Source organism: Cydia fagiglandana, chromosome 3 (assembly GCF_963556715.1).
Source record: "Cydia fagiglandana chromosome 3, ilCydFagi1.1, whole genome shotgun sequence".
Taxonomy (NCBI): Eukaryota; Metazoa; Arthropoda; class Insecta; order Lepidoptera; family Tortricidae; genus Cydia; species Cydia fagiglandana.
Window position 1 is genome coordinate 13171848 of NC_085934.1, and position 22095 is coordinate 13193942.

At 35.6% G+C, this 22095-nt stretch overlaps 2 protein-coding genes across 2 annotated transcripts in view; both read left to right on the plus strand.

Moving 5' to 3' along the window:
• The window catches only part of LOC134680173 (major facilitator superfamily domain-containing protein 12-like), an 81723-nt gene that overhangs the window by 25515 nt on the left and 34113 nt on the right, over positions 1-22095 (plus strand). The gene's annotated exons all lie outside the window — the stretch shown is intronic.
• Positions 2830-4616, plus strand: LOC134680538 (uncharacterized). The gene is made up of 2 exons (XM_063539656.1): positions 2830-4058; positions 4520-4616. The coding sequence occupies exons 1-2, from the start codon at positions 2861-2863 to the stop codon at positions 4528-4530; spliced, it is 1209 nt and encodes a 402-aa protein (XP_063395726.1). The 5' UTR covers positions 2830-2860; the 3' UTR covers positions 4531-4616.

Here is a 22095-nt window from a genome sequence, read left to right on the forward strand (position 1 = left end):
TATATCTTTATGTCTCAAAGATTACGAAAAAAATCTGAAACGAGTTATCATTTTATACAGTCAGTGTTTGACAACACTAAAAATATATTACCATCTATCACTTATTCGTTTCGCTTGTTAGAGTCTTTCTTAGACTACGAAATAAGTAGGTAATAATAATAGTATTTGATATATCCCAAAGGTCCGGAAATACATACAAGTAAATGAAGTAATAATGGTTATAACCTGGACCAAATAAATATCGAAATATACGAGTACAAGTAAGCAAATGTTGTTTTTAATAGGTCAGATATATAGGTTTTAGAACGCGATGCTCTCGTGAGTTTGGTTAAAGATTAGCGCCATCATACGAACCTTCTCCAGCGGCCCGGAACGATTATCGGCATCTTCAAAATAACTAAAATCAACAGTATCTCGTGTTCACCCAGCCCGTGCTAACATGTCTCCGTCACCTTTGTACACCATTATTACTTTCTAAACAAGAAAATAAATCGTCCCAGTCATGCAAATCCTCAACTATTGTTCATAATTATTATATCTGCACACGCTATCAATATTATATCACCCTCGCCATAATATGTTGGCAAAGGTAACAAAATGCAAATTAAAGGAAATGAACAATTCCGTTCCCAGGTCCCGACTAAACCTCGAAACTGTGGGAAATCGTGGTGTTCTGTGTTAATTACTTATCACTAAAGCCAGTATAATGAAGTAGATTACGCTCCGAGTTACCCTTGCTGTGAATAACTGCTCTCGTGTTCCATACAAATTAGCAAATAATTTTGCTAATGAAAGTGGTATACTTAGTGCGGCGCGGTCACTAATTTACACCAAACGTTTCTATGTATACAGTAACTTATGAACTTAAAGCCGATGACAACTGAAAAAGTTTACATACTCAAGGTATAGGGACCCTGAGTCCTGACATTGGTATCCTACAATTTGTACGCCTAAATATGGGACAGACTTGTATACCTAATAACAGCCTTAATTTTTTTTTAAGTTATTCTTTCGGCACAGAATAGTGCAAAGCTAAAAGTTTGTTTGAAAAATCATAACTGATTATACTTCGTTAGCCGATTTGGACAAGCACTTTCCAGCGATCAATTGTAATCGCATTATGTAAATGCTGATGCAGTGGACTGTAGAGTGGACAGCACAGTGGACTCGCCCGGCCAATGGAGAGTGATTAGCGCCTCATGCCAGCTGCTAATTTACTAATGCGGACTGTCATGCATGTCAATTTTATAACGCACGGCAATTAGATAATATTATATACGGCAATGAGATAACGCACGGCAATGAGATAATAGTCTAGTTAACGCGCCCATGTAATACACGGCTGCAATATTTAGTTTTTGTTGATAACAACTACTTCAAGACAAATTAATATTTTATACACGTAGGTTGTATACTAGCTTTGCCTGAAATATGAAATATTTGCGAAGGTATAGCTTCTAATATGTTCAATTCTTTAAAAAAAGAACATATCATAAGTTGATTAGATGATGTATAATTTATAGTTGCAGTGTGCTTAGCTAACGTTAAGATGAGAAGAACTACTTACTTGAAGAACATTTTGAAGGTTTGTCATTAAAGTATGTATTACTTAGATACTATGTAATATTTTAATACCGTAACCACTAGTGGGACTTCAATAAACAGATTATATAATAGGCATTGTATTGATGATATGAGCAAACCGGGGGCCACTTCAAGTTGTCGTTTCATTAAGCCCGCGCAACGCAACGCCGCGCCCGCAAATGAAATTGTCAGTGAAAGTTGTTGTTTTAACACGTATCGTGTTCGGCGATTGTAACTCATATCGCCTGAGGACAATCACACTCGTTGGGTCGAGCCGACTCAGTGAGCAATAACCTCATTACTTGTTTTTAAATAGAAGGTTTTGACAGCTTCTCTTAGATTTAAGTGTGAATATGTTTCGACAGGGTGCCGAAGAATGACGGGACGTGTGTAATTGCATTAACTAACCTAGGATTATTATACTAAGATAATTTTTAAGTAAGTATCTTATCTTTAGATGATGTCAATTAAATTTAGCTCAAAACCTACAGGTACGAGTACCTAGAATGACGGCCATAGCCATTATATGGAAACGTGGACTCGAAAGAGTCTGCTGTGAACACGAACGCAACGTCACGTTCGAAACGTTAAGCCAAATAATATATATATGTGTATGCGATTAACCGCCGTATTAGTTTAAAAATTTAGAGTGAACATCGTGTTAGTCTAAACTCTAAATCGGCATACGTGGGCTCGAATCAAGTTTTTGTTGTTGTTGCATGGTGGTATGAAAAACAGGATTTACAGTTGTCGTCAAATTACAGATTTAAGGAAATAAGCTCGATATTTTATTGAATTTTAATTGTGAACCAAAAGTAATATTTACTAAATGCCAGTCAGACGTACGTTCTAACAATTCCGTACCATTACACAATTGTTTTAATATTTTTAGGGTTCCGTACCCAAAGGGTAAAACGGGACCCTATTACTAACACTTCGCTGTCCGTCCGTCCGTCCGTCTGTCCGTCTGTCTGTCACCAGGCTGTATCTCACGAACCGTGATAGCTAGACAGTTGAAATTTTCACAGATGATGTATTTCTGTTGCCGCTATAACAACAAATACTAAAAACAGAATAAAATTGTTGTGTATCTGTGGTTAAGTACACTATGCTATCTGTGGTCCTGTGTTACACTCGGAAGTTTTTAATAAACTGTTACTCTTATAACTATAAAGTGTATTATTGAATTGTATTATTGATATAAAACATGGCGCAGTCTGTAAAAAAGTAGAAATATATTGTTAACCACGTGCTAAAGTTCTATAAGCTGTTAAAGATGGAGCATTCCATCAAGCTGCCACCAAACTTTGATTTGCGAGCTGCAAATGCGGCAACAGAATGGCGGCTATGGCGTCTCTGTTTTGAGGACTACTTGGTCGGTTCAGGGCAAGATAATGCCGCAGACAAGATAAAATTGGCCCTCTTGAGAAATATGTTAGGAATGGAAGCCGCCAGAATAGTCATAACGTCGCTACAACTTTCCGAGAGTGAAAAAGATAATTACGACTCGGTAATGAACGCAATTACAAAATATGTCAGCCCGCGTGTAAATGAAGTGTTCGAACGTTTCAAGTTTAACAATAGGAAACAACTAGAAGGAGAAAGTTTCGACAATTTCTTTACGGAATGTAAACAGTTAATTTTAACATGCAACTATAAACAAAACAAAGATTCAATAGAGGATCAATTGTTGAGGGACAAAATAGTGCAAGGAGTATTAGACAAAACAGTACAAGAATCTTTGCTGAAACTAGATAACCTTACACTTGAAAAGGCAGCCAACTATTGTCGCACTTCAGAAATGAGTAAACAACAGGTGCAGGAGATGAACCCGACAATAGAAATTGATGTAGTCAAGAAATCAAAAGAAAGAAATCAAGTACAGAAGAAATACTTATTTCAATGTAGGAGATGTCAAACTCAACATGGGCTGCGAGAATGTCCTGCCTTTGGGAAAAAATGCACCAGATGTGGAAAATTGAATCACCTTGCAGTCAGCTGTAAAGTCAAGAAAATTAATTCAACTCAAGAAGATTCAGAGGAGTCTGATGGTGATGACACTTTATTTTGTGGTGCACTTACTAGTAAAGGGAATAAGAAATGGATGGACTTTATTAACATCAATGGAAAGAGCACATATTGTAAAATTGATACTGGCGCAGAAGTAAGTATCATGCCAACAAAAATCTTCAAGGAACTTAAATCTAGTGAGGCGCTCAGACCAACAAGTACCTTAGAAGCGTTTGATGGTACAAAAGTCAAAGCCATTGGAAAGATCCGTCTCCATTGCAAGTACAGGGAACGAGAGTGTTATGAAGACTTCAGAGTTTTAGATTGCAAGTCAATGATATTAGGACTGCCAGGTTGTGAAGCTTTAAAACTAGTAAAGCGAATTTACAGTGTTGATGAAGCTGAAGATGGGACTCTAAAAGAGGACTTTATAAAAGAAAATATAGATGTTTTCCAAGGTCATGGTAAGTTTCCAAAAAATTGTGCAATACCTACCGTTGACCATGAACAGATCTGTCATCCAGCACCAAGAATTCCTTATACATTGTATGAACCTTTAAAAATAGAATTGAACAGATTAATGGAAAGGGGTGCTATAGCTAAAGTAGATGATATTGATAGTCTTGCTTGTATTAATAGACTTGTTATAGTAGAGAAACCAAATAAGAAAATAAGATTGTGCTTAGATCCTTCAGACCTCAATAAAAGTATTGTTAGGAAGCCAAATACTCTACTGACAGTTGAAGAAATAGCTGCTAAGTTGCAAGGCAAAAAAGTGTTCAGTGTATTTGATTTGTCAGAAGCATTCCATTGTATACCTTTGACAGATGAGTCATCATGGAAATGTTGTTTTTCAACACCCTTTGGAGTTTTTAGGTACTTAGTGCTTCCATATGGCTTATCTAATTCACCTGATCTTTTCCAGGACCAAATTGAAGGCTACTTTGGAGATATACCAAACGTTATAACTTGGTTTGATGATATTTTAATAATGGGCGAGACAGAGGAAATTCATAATGAAGCTGTGAGTAAAGTTTTGGCCAAGGCCAGGGAAATTAGAGCAGTCTTCAATAAAGATAAACTACAATATAAACAATCTGAGGTCAAGTATGTAGGCCAAATATTTAATGGAACGGGTATGAGTGTAGACAAAGCAAGAGTTGAGTCACTAATTAAATTAAAAGAACCAACAAATAAAGATCAATTACAACAAATAATTGGTTCTTTCAACTATGTTAGACGCTATGTTCCTGAAATGGCTGAGTTAATGGCACCATTATGTAAATTACTTAGAAAAGACATTGAATTTCAGTGGTTACCATTGCATGCCAGAGTTTTTAAAGAACTAAAAAATAAAATATCTCAAGCTCCTGCTTTGTGTCCATTCAACCCACAAAAACAGATAATTTTGCAATGTGACGCTTCTCAAAATGGAGTTGGTGGCTGTTTGTTTCAACAAGGACCAAATAATGTGTTAAACCTTGTAGCATGTGTTTCAAGAACTATGAATGATTGCGAGTTGAATTACAGCCAGACTGAAAAAGAATTATTGTCAATATATTTCACAACTCAAAAGTTCCATAAATATATTTATGGATCACATGTTGTAGTTCAAACTGACCATAAGCCTCTACTTGCAATAATGTCTAAACCAATTAGTAAAGTAGGATCACCACGTTTAAGAAGACTTTGTCTGAAGCTCTTAAACTATAGTTTAGAACTGAAATATGTGCCAGGCAAAGAAATACATTTTGCTGATATGTTGTCAAGAAATAGTTTAAAAATAACAGATAATGATCCTCAGATGTTAGAAATGGTACATTCTGTGTCTGTTCATTTACCTATGAGTGAGGAAAGAAAGGCTCAATTTAAACTGGAAACAAGTCGCGACTTAACTCTTAAAGAAATATATAAATACTACTATGACGGATGGCCAGATGAGAAAAAACTGTCAAAAAAATGCCTTCCATATTTTAAACTCAGAGATAAGATTTATGTTGAATCGGGCCTCATCTTTCTTGATAATAAAATTATTGTACCAGAGAGTTTAATACAGTATGTACTTAAATGTGTACATGAAGGTCACAGTGGTATTAGCAAGTCTATTCAGAAAGCCAGGCAACTTTTCTACTGGCCAAAACAAGCATTGGATATCAAAGAGTTTATTGAGAAGTGCCGAACTTGTGAAAAGTTCAGTTCATCTAATTCACATGAGCCATTATTACCTCATAAAATTCCAAAATATAGATATTACAAAGTAGGCACAGACATTTTAGAGTTTGCAAGTAAATCATACTTAGTCATTGTTGATTATTTTTCTCATTGGCTAGAAGTTAGGCCTCTTACTAATAAAACCTCGAAATCTGTAATTGATGCCATGCAAGAAGTGTTTACAAGATTTGGATATCCGGTAGAAATCATTGCGGATAACAATCCATTTAAATCTCAGGAATGTATTAGCTATTATAAGTCTAAAGATATTACAATAATCACCAGTAGTCCGCATTATCCTAGAAGCAATGGAATGGCAGAAAAAGCTGTTAATATTGCAAAAAACTTACTAAAAAAAGCTTCAGAGGATGGAGCAGACTACCGAGACTTTATTATGAGTTATAAGTAATAACACTCCGTTGTCTGGACTGAAATACTCTCCGTCACAAATACTAAACAGTAGATGTATCAGAACCAATGTTCCCACTAATGGACAAGCATTGGAACCAAAGGTTGTTAAAGAAATTTATAAGTTGTTAAAGTTAAGGCAATCAATTACTAAAAGTATTCATGACAGACATGTTAAGAAAAATGAAACTGTATTTCAAAAGGGAGACCATATTGTGTACAAAACAAAAAATGATGACTACTGGAAAAAAGGAATTATACTGGGTAAGTGTAAAGAACCAAGATCATATTGGATCACTAAAGACAGTTCATCCAGACCTTTTAGACGCAGTACTCATCAATTTAAGTGGGGCTTCCGTACAGCAAACGTGATTTTTGACCAAAGTTAAGCAACGTCGGGCGTGGTCAGTACTTGGATGGGTGACCGTTTTCTTTTTGCATTTTTTTCCGTTATTTTTTTGCTTTATGGTACGGAACCCTTCGTGCGCGACTCGCACTTGCCCGGTTTTTTTTCTTATGACGGGGTTTAGTGTTCACACTTTTATTTATTTATACGAAACGATCCTTTGGATACGAAACCCTAATAAGGATATTATGTAAAAACAAGCGGTAGTTCGTTAGAAGTCGATTGTCGTAAATTACCTAAGCTTACAATGATCTCACGTTTAGATTGGCATATGGTCGATACGTATCGATCAAGTTTTGTGTGAACACAAGCACTTCCATTGTCTGAAAGTGGTTCATTGCCATTAGGACAACTATTGTCGTGCTGTCAATGACTATGGCTGCGAATAATGCACGCCGACACAACTCGAGCAGTTCTTGACATTTAAACCTTTGGGTCACAATAGTTTATTTTGCACCACACTAAATATTGATTTATACCGACTTACCGACCAATGCTGGCTGGGCGGAGCTGGAGGAGGCCGTGCTGGAAGTAGCCCTATGTCCCTGATGAGGGATAACAGGATATCATCATCATTTATTTATTTATTTATTTAATCTTTATTGCACAAAAGAAAAATCTTATAGTACAAAAGGCGGACTTAATGCCATAAGGCATTCTCTACCAGTCAACCTTAAGGCTAAGCAGAGAGATTGTGAGCGGTGCTATAATTACAACAGCAAAAACGAACAATAAATTACGTATAACATATTAATTACCTATACAAATATACTGTACACATATACTATAATATATATATACATATATATATATTTATAAATATATAAATAAATAACGACGAAACATATTATGAAACTAATAATACACTAAGATTTTTTCATTCTGCTAGCAAAGAAAGCACGTACGGATTTTTTGAAAGCGAACTTATTAGGCGCATTTTTTATGTTAAAAGGAAGTCCGTTCCAAAGACGCGCCACCTGCACAGTGAACGAATTCGACATGAACCCGTCATGACATCATCATACCGACCAATGAAATTTGGAGGAAAATTACAAATGGTGAAATAATGCAAATATTATGGTCTGTCCCATTTTTGCAAATGGAGTGCGATCCGAAAAAAGAAGGAAAAAGGCTATGCAAAGATCGTTGCAACCTCAGTCGTCATGTTCACTTTGTACAGCGGGTCATAATTAAAAATAATAACAGTGTTATTAAAACGATTCTAATACTTTGCCAGGTGTCTTTTAATAACAATTCATAAAAAAATTCATTACGTACAAAAAAGACCTGAAAAGTTTCAATTAGTCGTAATGAAGAATTTAAGTACTTACTTTTAATGTTCTTGGTATTTCTTTCATTATCATTATTAATGTAAGTACTTATCTCAAGAACAGACAGACGAAAGTTATTTTACGAGTCGCAGTGCTGGGAGCGGCGGCAGATTTACAGCATTTGTTCATGTATCTCGTTAAGGTAATTGTTTCCCAGCGGTAAACTTAACACCGATAGTAAAATAATTTTGTATCAAAGTATCTAATCTCGGCACCGGCACCGGCGCGGCAACATTGCCAGATCTATGGAGAAATCTGTAGATCTACAATTTAGAGCCATATAAGCCAGGGAAATAAAACATACGGATTATGGACATTTGTGTTTTTTTATCTATTTTTTTTCCGTAACTTTAACTTACGCTTTTTTATTATATATTTTGTACTAACACTATGGGTTCTATGCCTGAAATAAATAATTTCAATTTCAATTTCAATTTAACAAATATGTATAGCACTCGCTAGACCATAGTGTAACTGTCTACATGAAATTTTCCAATCAATGACATAAATATCATACATCACTGAATATTATTAGAAATGCCCAGCAAACATTTTTGGTCGATATTCCGAAAAAGGCACCTATTTTAGGTCGCACAATTTAGGAGACCAAAATGAGGCACGTCGAATCGACGTCGTGGGCACGTCGAGTCGACATAAATGGGGAAAAAACGCACGTGCCGGCGACGTATTTATTGACGGTAAATTAGTGATTACAACCATTAGGTCAACACTAGGTCATGTTTCCGACGTGGATTCGACGTCGCCACGACGTGCCGCGTAGTGAAAATGTACTGATTTGGTATTCTTTACCACCTTTAGACGTGATGGCGACATATTTTTATCCATATAATTACTCTGCGAGGCAATATTTAGATGAGACGCGATGAAGAGAAAAAGAGACACAAACATTACGCTTATATATTCTTTTCACTCAGAAACAAAATGTCTAACAAGAAAACAACTTTAAGTTGTGCAATGATAATGGCGGCCATTATTAAGTCATTAAAATAATTTAGGCTGATTACGCTGATGAAGAACGATGAAATCTAGTGCACAGAAAATTTTTTCGTGCAGTATGTTAGGTTTACATACAAAACTATCGATGGGCTTTTGAAATATTTAAGTTTTCAACATTTTATAAAATCAAAATGCATATATTTGCTTGTAATTGAGTGTTGTAATTGAATATTTGTGTGTGTGAGTGTATTGACTTGATCAAAAATATTGTTTTATTTTGAATATTAGCACAATGAAGTACCGTGCGATGGCACCATTCAAGATATAACAACTTAAATTATGCAATTTCATATTTAGCATCTCGTTATAATGAAAGAAAATGGCGGCACAACCTTATGGTATTGATAGTACTTTACAAGTGATTTTAACTATATGGTCGCAATTTGGTATCTATTTTAAGTAACATTTACCTAAAATTAGTAGCTAAAACGACATAAAATCGACGACCTAAAGGTGTCCGTATAAGAAATAATTACGTCGCAAATACACCTAAAATGTCTTATTAGTACATTTGACCTATTGGTCAGACTTTGCAGTTAATTTTACCTAATATTTCGACTTATTTTCAACCATTAAGTCCCTGACTTCATGGTCCCAGTATAAGACATAATTACGTCGCATATACACCTAAAAGGCCTTATTAGTATATTTGACCTATTGGTCAGGGTACGAAGTTAATTTTACCTAGTAATACGACTTATTTTCAACCATTAAGTCCGTGACTTCATAGTCCCCGTATAAGTAATAATTACGTCGCAAATACACCTAAAATACCTTATTAGTAGATTTGACCTATTGGTCAGAGTTTAAGGTTAATTTTACCTAATATTTTGCCTTATTTTCAACCCCTAAGTCCCTGACTTCATGGTGTATTTATGAAGTGAAATTTACGTTTTATTATCCCTATATTTTGACTTGGAAGTAAAAGTGTACAATACGTAAAATAATTGGTGACTTAGGACGTAATTTTCACTTAAATTGGTAAAATCTTCTTCGAGCCTAGGAAAAAATACTTAAAATGTTTGCTGGGTGTCTTATGGTTATATTTTAAGATAACTACAAAGGGTTTAATAAATCTACATACAAATTCGTTGAAGGACGCTTTATCAAAAATAAAATTTTATTTTAAAGACACAACAAAAGGTGTGTATATGTAAGTTTATTTTCGTTAGTATGTATTATATATCGCTATTTTTTTATGTCTTAAGTTACCTATTCTGCGTTTTTTTTTTGTTTAATGCCTGCACCTACTACTGTTTCTGTTTAGCCTGGTGGTTGACTGGTAGAGAATGCCTTTAGGCATTAAGTCCGCCATTTGTACTTTATTTGTTATATTGTGCAATAAAGATTAAAAATAAATAAATAAATAAATAAAAGGTGTCAAATTAAACTCTTTAAAACAACTATCAAAAATTAATATACCTTAGGTGCTTTCGATTTAAAACAGAATAAACGAACATATTATTTAAGTATTATAAATTATAATCAGTTCAAGCTTACTTGGCGCCGACTTGGAAAGCGACATTTTGTGAAAGTGCCACTTAAGTCAAATTCCTATGAAAATATTATGACTTTTGTAGAGCCAGTTCCACGTTCACATAGACTCGCTCTATCAAAACACTGATTTTCAACAATTTGATCTAGCAACACTTGGACACGGGACCGGGCTACGGATCCAGTTTTTCTAGCGCTGGGGAATGCAGTCCAACACACCTGCCTGCCGGCCGATTGCACATAAATCCTAAATTGATAGATAATCAAAACAATACTCGTAAAATGCTATGTTCTCCGTTAGGCAGTGCAAGAGCAATTGTCGGGAGTTGTAATGTAACACTTTCCAACAGTAACGTAAAGCGGAGACCACGTTTGCCGTGTTTGTACAGTTTGCACAAGAGACCAGTAAATAATAAAGACTTGCTAACTCCTTAGTGAACCACTCCGACTCAGTATTTAAATGGAGTGCACTGAACGCTCCTATAAGTAATAGTAAGTACCTACCGTAAAGCTACCCAAAAGTCCAAAATCTTCAAATCAAAACTACATACCTATACCTAGTTCAAAACTAATTCGAATATCTTCGCTTTGGTATACAGCACACAGTTCAATAGAAAAAATATCCTATCTCTCAATAACAATACCCATAATAAGCTCCCTATATAAAATAGATCCATTGAGTAAAACTTAAACACATAAGGTTGCATTGAGTAAAACTAAAAATGAATATATTTTTGTAAGGAAAACCGTACACAACGCGTTACTTGCCAATATCAGACTAATAATGGTTATGTGTAACACTTTGACCTCCATTTAATACACTTTATGAGTATGACAGTTATCCTAGTCAGCCGTCTTAGAAAATTATCATAGATTGTGTTGACTATGCCGTTCATGCCTCGTAAGAAAAAAGATTATTAGTCTTTACTCTTTATTGCTTACTTATCTCTTGTGCTACACAAAGTAGACTAATGTGTTTAAGTTTGTACCGCAATACGTCTGCGTCCAATTTATTTTTTAGCTGAAAAAGTTACGCAGAATCGTGTCCATGTTGTTAGGACGTGAGCTCACAATATGTATTTTTACCTACACATACAAGTTTATGTATAATCCCGACAAAAACAAAAGGGATCATAAGTAATGACTCTGTGTTATATGTACACCGGCATAAATGGCATAATGCTAACATAGTCTCATTGTGTATAATGTTGGCTTGCAAAAGGGAGAATTTTCTCTTTGAGAAATAAAAATCCGGTGTGATTTAAAAAATAACATTTTCCTCTCGTTTTCCTTTCCTTGTTAGCCGTGTTATTAATCTAACTTGATTGTGCGCAAGGTATAATATATTAGGTACGTTAATATAGGATTAGATTTCGGTGATTGTCGTTCGTGTTCAGTTTATTAAATCGTTTAAAAATGTTTCAAATAAAAATACTTTCCGTTTTTTATTCAAAGTATTACATTACAATCATTTTTAAACTTTCCCCTTTCTCGGTTGCATCCTATATGGACACAAGCACAAGGTTCGTTTGGTACAACCAAGTACAACGTTTCGGTACCTATTCATGAAAGCGACTTCCATTTTTCTTTCCAGATGGAAAACTAGACATCTATACTTAGCTATTTAAATTACCTGAATTTCGTTGGTATTTATGCATCAGGATATTGAAACATTATAGCACCCTTGATTTGACAGTAGCTCGCCTAAAGTTTATTCTTTCCTCCTTTAACAAAGAACTAGGTACTCGTATACCTTACAAAATATGGTCGCAATGAAAAACCACAATGCGCTCCATCTTTATCTGTGTCGTTAAACATTTCCTTTGCGTGTAATATCGATATGTTATAAATAAAAACTGTTTGAGAACTTTTGGAGAACACATTACCATGATATTGTAGCGCGCGCCCTGAATAGCGATCGTGTCACATATTCGTGACGAGAAACTTGTATTTGTGTAATGTTTCCTTTTGTAATGATGGATTAGTTTTCAAACATGTTGGTAAACAATTCAAAAGTATTGTTTTTTACACACTTATTTAACTTCACTCACTTCACTGCGTATATACCTACCTACTTATGTATCTTTGTATAGTGCTTCAAATCTTGTAACTAAAATTTGAACCTCTTCCTGGTATCTGATTCAATTGAACTTTCGAGTAAGTATAATCTGTAATTTCTTTTGGCGGAGCGGTGAGCCACCCGTGTCGTGAGCAGGTAGGTTGGTAATTTATATCAAAAGAAGAATAAGGTGTATTCGGGTAATACCGAATGTCGGATAATTCCGAAATTCAGATGAAAATCACCCTAAATTCCATCATAATAAAAGTCTCTTTTCGGAATTATCCGACAGTTTTTGACATTCGGAATTACCCGAGTAAACCTTATATAATTTAAAGAATACATAGTTGAGATCTTCTTACAATTCGGAATATAAAGAGCCATTTTAACATAGTTACATGAACTTAAAGGTTGCATTGCGTAATAGTTGCAGAGATAAACGCTCCATAGGCTACACTAATGACCAATTTATATTCTCCAGATGAGGCACAAATCACAACTTCCGATGTGACAAATTTCTAATAGACTGAACGGAAAAGGGACTAATACGATAGTGATTAATTACTAGCTATGTAAATAAAGTCATCAAAATGCTATAGATAAAAACACCGCCCACGCGCCAGCAAGCATATCGTTTACTGCGCGTGGGTAGAAAGTGAGAATTTCCAGTGTTGATTTGATTATTATGACACAAATTGAACTAAAAAGGCGATAAAACGATGAAAAGCGAAGCAACGTTTTCTGATTGAGTTCTGATATGCTGAGTTGACTGCCAATACAGTGGCAGTGACACACTTTTGGATAGAATCGTTATTCGCCTCTCGTTAAACTCCCGTCGAGGCAGTTTAAACGCCGCCTTTTTGCCACTGAGGTCACGGCCTAATGGAATTTTAAATAGCTTGCAGTTTACTCACGAGCCCATTGCATACATATTAGAATAGACTACCTTTAATCTTAGAAATAATTATTTTTAAATCTTTTCTTCATGCTCTCTAGAAGAATGTTAAAATCTACACGGCTGTTGATGCTGATGATTACGTTTTCAAAGCGCCTCTTTCGCTTTTAAAGATATATAATAAGTAACTCGTTATTTGAAACTCAAGTTACAGCGTTAAACCAGTGTAATATAATTAAAATTATTTTACAATTCTGCTTAAATAAGTATATAGCTTAAAATTTGAACCTTAAACAAGATTACTTAATTTAATAATATTGAGAACACAATCATTTGTTCCTCTTTCTATGTAAGAAAAACCCTGACGTCCATAACCCACCTACCTGACATAACCCCATAGTGTTAAAAATGTTTTCAAAGGTTTTATGTAAATTTTAAACTTGATACTTTTTCCTAGTCCTTTGTTCCTGTACGTTAGCATCGTTACAGTTTGTAATATCGATAAGTACGCAAACTTTTTCTAGGTATAGCGGAACATCTTTTTAAGTATTCTGCAAAACTTTGATATTTGAAACCCAAAACCTCTGCGAGGACTACCTACAACAGTTTTTAAATCGTAACCAGTGTAATGTTCAGGTGATCAACTGGCTTGGACATAACATAAGGATATAATCTAAGTATTTTCTTGCAAATCAATCATATTTTCAATTTACCATCTGTGCTTTCTACCAAGCTAGTTCTGAATAGGCATCGTTCGCGGCACGTTTGCAGTGATGATAACAGATGGGTACGCATTTAGATAATTCGCGTACGGCTCGCCGAGGTCTTACTTCGCCCTCATGAATTCGGCCGGGCGTGATCCACATCTCAATATCTGCGGGTGTTTGTAGGCAGCGCTAACACTCATTTTAAACGCTTACACGAGGCTATTTGTTGCTGTTGCTGAGATCCCTTATTGGACAGTTTATTTAAATGATGAAACGTTTTCAGAACAGTGTGTGTTTAGGATTTGGGAGTACGAGGTGTGCTTGCTCTTTTGTGATGCGGAAAATTAAGCATCTACGTACCTTTAAAGTCAATGATACAGCCGAGCCGACATAAATCCTCTGTACACACTGCTGACAGATTATACCTACCGGCCGATAATGAGAACCTGATTTTCCTACTGCTCCATTTTTTTAAACTTCAGCTTATGTTTTAATAACCAACTCAATTACCTAAGTTTTTGGATTATAACACAATCACATTGATGTTATAAAATTTTTTTTGGTACAATAAACGTCTGCGTTAATTATGATAGATAAAATATATGAGATTCTACGAAGTTAGAGTTATAAAAATTTATTTTTATAGTCTTCTATTTGTTTAAACCAAATCGTCTGGTATCGATTCATGCTATTATAAACAGCCTATTCGGAACATCTGGCGGCCCACACTTTCAATATTTTTATTTTAGAATTGCCAAATGTAAAGTAGGTTATAATTATAGGTACTAAAAATATATGAATATACCAGTAAACAGCCAATAGCGTTATCGTACGGAATCATGCAGGAGACTTTTATTCAGAACGTAGACCTTCGCAATAAAGATTTTTATTTATAAGTATTATTAATAAATTTTAATCAAGCGAGTTCTTACATTCAACTTGGAGGCCAGGTTCACTATATTTACTATTTAAGTATTTACTAAACTGTTACATCCCACATGTAGGAAATCAATCAACCAAAAATATATTTTACAAAAAAAATGGTTAATACTACGTTACTAATAAGGCTCTTATTCGAATTTCAGGAACCTGTAAGGGCCGATACAGACGGACTACCTGACTACCGGGTACCTATAACTTTCTGTAGGTACTTAGTATTTATCCTTCTTTCCTTTGCACTAATGGACAGTAGGTAAACCCAGGCCGATTCAAACCGGTCCACACAAACGAGAATCCATAAAGATTTTATATTCTGAAAATAAATGATAGTTGAAATCTTTGCAGTGTTTTAGAGGTAATACTATACTTATCTCAAGTTACGAGTATGGCCGCGGCGGGATTAGGGTTACCAGACATCAGGATTTTTCCTTGAATTTCAAAAATGTTCACTGTTTTCATTACACACAGATATAGTGCATAATTGTTTTCCTTCGTATTTTCTTGGAAACGTTCGTATTTGTCATGCTACTTCAATCAACCTCAGTACTTTTAGAACCAAGACTGACACACGTTCGTACGATTTCGTGAAACTACGGAACATGGAATTATGAACTACAGCTGTATAGCACTTGAATGGAAATGAGGCACAAACACAAAAAAATTCAAGATTAATAACAAATAAATAAAACTCCAATAACAGGATATTTGTTGGACAAGCGAAATAAACTGCTCAAGTATTGCCATTGCAAGTAGATAGACAATATCTACATAGAGAAAACAGTACAATTACAATGTCCTAAACTTGCCGAACATAAACTCTAGTACAGTCAACTGTAAAATAATAAATAAATAAATAAAATAAAGATCGTTTATTTCAGATCATTGATCCATAGCGTTATTGATCTGAAATAAACGATTTTTATTTTATTTATTTATTAAAAATATGGGTGTAGCGGTGTAGCCAACTTATTCAAAAATATATCCCATAGTTCTTAATTCGCTGATTTAAGAGCTATCGGACATATTTTTGAGATGATTTGTGCACCCATATTTTTACAGTTGACTGTAGGTACCTCTCCAGACATCATCACTTTTTAATTCATGTTTATAATTTGGCAAGAGTCGTTTTTCAGAGTAGCAAAGGTAGAGAAGAATATTGCTTTTATACACGCCAAAAGAGGCATCATGATAGTTTTTTAACCGACTTCCAAATCTCAAAGAAGGAGGTTATCAATTCGGTTGTATGTTTTTTTTTTTATTTTTTTTTTATTTTTTTATGTTTGTTACTCCATATCTCCGTCATTACTAGATCGATTTTGTAAATTCTTTTTTTGATTGAATGTATATGCATACAGATTGGTCCCGTTTTTGTCAAAACCCAGTTCTGATGATGGGATCCATGAGGAATCGAGGGAACTCCTCAAATCTTAAAGGCATACATATAGTGATTTTTGGGTTTTTATCATTGGGTGTATATGCTTGATTTGTTGATTCTTCTTTGAGATTTGGAAGTCGGTTAAAAAAGTGGCATTTGATGAAGTGGAACTGCTGATGATGATCAGAACGGAACTCTTTAACGACGCATAGTTCACGGTTGGCGATTTGTCCTCTTCGTTATGTTTGTTAAGCAAGTTAAGTTTTTAAGCCACATTTTTATCAAGCTCGAGTTCTGATGATGGGATCCATGAGGAATCAAGGGAACTCCTCAAATCTTAAAGGCATGCGTATAGAGATTTTTGTATTTACATCAGAAAATCAAGCATTTTCATTAAAAACTGTTGTATTTGATGAAGTGGAACTGCTGATGATGATCAGAACAGAACTCTTCAACGACGCATAGTTCACGGTTGGCGATTTGTCCTCGTCGTTATGTTTGTTAAGCAAGTTAAGTTTTTAAGCCACATTTTTGTCAAGCTCGAGTTCTGATGATGGGATCCATGAGGAATCAAGGGAACTCCTCAAATCTTAAAGGCATGCGTATAGAGATTTTTGTATTTACATCAGAAAATCAAGCATTTTCATTAAAAACTGTTGTATTTGATGAAGTGTAACTGCTGATGATGATCAGAACAGAACTCTTCAACGACGCATAGTTCACGGTTGGCGATTTGTCCTCGTCGTTATGTTTGTTAAGCAAGTTAAGTTTTTAAGCCACATTTTTGTGAAGCTCGAGTTCTGATGATGGGATCCATGAGGAATCAAGGGAACTCCTCAAATCTTAAAGGCATGCGTATAGAGATTTTTGTATTTACATTAGAAAAACAAGCATTTTCATTAAAAACTGTCGCATTTGATGAAGTGGAACTGCTGATGATGACCAGAACAGAACTCTTCAATGACGCATGGTATACGTTTGGTGATTACGAATTTCGATTTTGACTTGGACTGGGACCCGGACTCGGAGTCATACCCGGATCCGGTTCGGACCCGGATCCGGTTTGGACCCGGACCTGGACTCGGACCCGGATTCGGACTCGGACTCGGAACCGGACTCGGACCCGGACTCGGACCCGGTCTCGGACCCGGACACGGACCCGGACTCGGACCCGGACCCGGACTCGGACCCGGACTCGGACCCGGACTCGGACCCGGACCACAGATTATATAATAGTTCTTACGAACAGATACTTATCTCTCAAACAAAACGCAAATACCTACCGTTTTGATACCTACACAAAAATACAATGGAGTGACCTTCAACGCGCCGCTCCCCGCACCGCGCGCACCGACACAACGCTAGGGTTGCTGACGCTTAGAAATGATAAATAAATACCTACTTAAACAGCGGAGTGAAATAAAATGAAAGTTAAATTTTAAATTATACCTAATATTCCAATTATGCGTTAGCGTTTGCGAAATAGTCATTTTAAAAGGTCATATGTCCCTGCAGTAACCGCAGTGTTTACGCCGTTTTATAAACCGCGCAATAATCCCAACAAGAATTAATTTTAAAACTTCGTGTAATTTAAAACCAGATAGAGATTAATGTTACACATTAAAGTAAAATAATAGAAACCCCATGGATACAGGTAATTAATTATAAGTTAACCAGAGCAAAAATGAGTAGGCACTTTCCGGTGTAAAGTTAACTTACTGTCGTCAAAATAAACATTTACCAAAATAAATTAAAAATTTGCTACCTATTTCAAATAGATAGATATCTAAAACTATACATTTGTCATACATAATAAAAATTACATGTTTAATTAAAGAAATTCAATAGTAGGTAGGTACCTACTACGTAGCTTGTAACTATCGTAAAAATTGACAGTGCGGCGCGCGATGACGTGCGTACGTGAGCGCGTGTGGCAACCAACTGGCTTGCTTTTCTACCGTGAACGGGAGCAGATTCGTAGGCATAAATCCGAGCTCGCGCGGAGAGTTCCATAGGCCTGCCCGGACCTTGATCCAGAAAACCACTATGATACCTTAACTAAATAAACAACTATGATTACCTACCATAAAATTAATGTAGGTATAAAGTACGATGATGCCAATCTTACTAGCCCCTCCCGCTTAAACCCCCGTACACCGCACGGCATGCGCCATTAAGTGGGTTAGGTTAGGTTTGAACTGCGATCCTCACAGAACCGAACAAGGATTAGGTTAGGTTAGAACTGCGAGCCTTACAGAAACGAAATGCTACTTGAAAAGTGGGTTTGATTAGGTTCGAACTGCGATCCGCACAGAACCGAACTGCTATCTGAGGAGTGGGTTAGGTTAGGCTAGAACTACGACCCTCAAGGCTCCTCTTCACGATGGGCCAACGCCGGCCACTCCAAGGGACGCATTTATGCGTTAGAGGGAGCAAGTAATATTGCTATCTCATTCTACCGCATGGCTGCGTCCCTTGGAGTGGCCGGCGTTGGCCCATCCTGTAGAGGAGCCATTATACAGAAGCGAAATGCTAGTAGAACAGTGGGTGGTTTTACCTCCTTTTCTACATAGTGTACCATCTACAGTAATCTTTCATCGGCCCCCATGGAAGTCGGTTTTTTTTTCTTAAAAATTATTTTAATTCTACTTTTATATACAAAAATGTTATTATTTGCCATAGTATAGCAACCCTCGCAGGAGTATTGACCCTTTATCGCCAGGCTCGATGCACGCGATGTTAGCACCTGACCGGTTTGAGTTTACCATAACTTTCCTTTACTTAGCCCGGCAGTTAAACCTGGCCGTTTCCTGCCAGGGTACTTCTTAGCATAAGGAAACAGGTGTTAAGACGTCTTAATTGACGGTGATAATCAGTTTTTTAATCACCATAACGGTTTGTTACCTTACAAGTATATGGTCCTCATCATACAACCAACATCAGAGTTTTTTACTACGTAGTCAAACATCATTTTCACATTTTATTCTCAACGTTTCCGTATTAGTCAAGGGATCCATTTTCTTAACCGTAACTGTTTATCACTTCACATAGCTTAGGTACGTGACAGCTGTGATCTTCATACAATTTATAACTATTATGGCTCTTCTTCACGATGGGCCAACGCCGGCCACTCCGAGGGACGCAGCTATGCGGTAGAATGAGATAGCAATATCACTTGCTCCCTCTAACGCATAAATGTGTCCCTTGGAGTGGCCGGCGTTGGCCCATCATGTAGAGGAGCCATTAAACGCAAACCGCCTAAGTCATCGTACCCGAGCTACATATGTGAAAAATACTATCACTGACATTGCCATTCAAAAGGATGAATTAAAATTGAATTTTGAACTGTTATTTATTAATATTAAAGAAGTTTCGAAATTCAATACTGCAAAAATGACTTTGAAACTTAGAAGAAGCGAAGAATAATTAGCGTTAACCATAATTATAAACATATACTAACATAATTATAGTAAATTTTTCAATGTTGTTTACATCACAAACTGTCTAATAATAAAAGTTGTAGAATTGAACAGTAGGTAGAGGTACTTACCTACGTAATTTTACTATTTCGAACACTGGATATAATTTATCACATTTATATGCACTGCTGGCCCAACAGTTGCGCTAATCGGCTCAGATAAGAAACATTTGGCTGGAAATTATTTGAGTGTTATTATGTAGGATGAGGCTCAATCATTCGTTAAGATAGCTTTTAAACGGTTGCTTTGCGGCCGTGGAATAATTAAATTGTTATCAAAGGACCCCACGTCTATAGGATATCGTTATACTTATATTTAAGGGTCGATCAACTTTTTCATGTCATGGAGAAAGATTTTTTTCGAAAAAATAAATCTTTTAATTATGATTATTTTTCAGACATTTAGCGTACAAAAACATTTAAAGTTTTGTATGCGATTACGGGCCGCGCACAAATTTTATTATTTTGACAACTTTTGGTGTTATATATGTTGTGCTGTCTCAAAACGTGTCCCCTGGGTTACCCGGGATTTATTAAATAAAACTTCATTTAATCGAAATACATATTCGTCTATTATATAAAGGAGCATAAACTCTTTGCTTCTTTTAACTTAAAATTAAAGAGACCCTTTTTGGTTTTCCTTAAAATCAACTAATAGTGTCTCCTGAGTCACTTATGTCGTAAAATGTACGAAAAGTTTTTATATTACTCAAATACCGCAACCATGCATATTCTACCTATCGGAATAATATGTTAATGTTACGAAATAATCAAAAAATTATAATTAAAAACATTTATTAATCACTCTCCTCCAGAAAAAATGCAAAACATGCCTAAAATTTTTTGGGACATCGTAGTTTTCCCAGAGACAAATTTAGTTACCCAAGAGACATTTTTGGTTCCTCCAGAGACAAATTTAGTGACTCAAGAGACATTCTGTCATTCTGTTTCACATTTTAACTTATCAGTAAGTCTAATCAGTCTAAAAACACTCAGAAATCAAAACAATTAAACAAAAATCAAAGTAAATGATTCTCAGCAATCAGTACAATCAACATCAAAAATATAGTGACAGCCAAAGTGGCTAAAGAAAAGTTCGCCTCATCCAAATTTCAAATACACAGTTTTCAAAAGGAATAAACAATAACATAAAGGCTCAAAAATCATCATCATCATCATCATCTCCTCCTAGCCGTTTTCGGCTACAGCGACTGCTATGCTACAGCTGAGAGCGTCGCTGGTATTTCATATTTTTATTCATTCATTTATAACAATATACATTGTGTTTGAAATATTATAAATAACTTAACCTAATGAAATATTTACATTAAATTAAATAATTAAAATTAGATCTTACATAATAATCCATGCTCATTATTTTAATTAATTACATACATTTCATCGTCGTACAAGTGCATGGCAAATAATTATAATTATTATAATGTCATATTAATTATGTCTATCGTATACAAAACTAGGTACGTACATATCTAATATCTTGTATCGTCCTCCAATAAATATTCCTCTACTGAATAGAAGCATTTCTGTAGTAGAAAAGCTTTTAATTTATTTTTAAACAAGTTGGCATTTGTGAGCGACTTCAATCCAATAGGCAATTTGTTAAATAAGATAATAGCCTGGTAACCTGCCGAGTGCTTAAATACCCTAAGGTTTGATCTGACAGTCAGTGGCAAGTCCTTTCTTCTGGAAGCTAGACGAGCTTCCCGTTGCTCTTTGTTTTCAATCTCATTCAAGGACTTTACCAAATCACATAGCACTATTAGAATGTACAGACCGGGTACAGTCAGAATTCCAAACTCAGAGAAGTAATTCTTGCATGACGTTAGCTGCGATATTCGTGCTATTATTCTAAGAGCCCTTTTTTGGGCCACAAAAGCCGAATGACAATTGTATTGGTAGCTATTGCCCCAGAACTTCACACTATATCTTAATCTCGATTCGACTAGCGCATAGTAAACCATAATGAGTTGGGCTAATTTTATTTCGTCTCTTAGGCTTCTGAGTGCGTAGCAGGCTGAATTTATTGAACTTACCACTGCAGATAGCTCATCTTTCCAATTTAAGTTAGAGTCTATAAATACGCCAAGAAATTTCACAGACTGCACCTGCTGGATGTTGGATCCATTAGATAATAAGTGCAGCCTATCTTTACTATTGGCG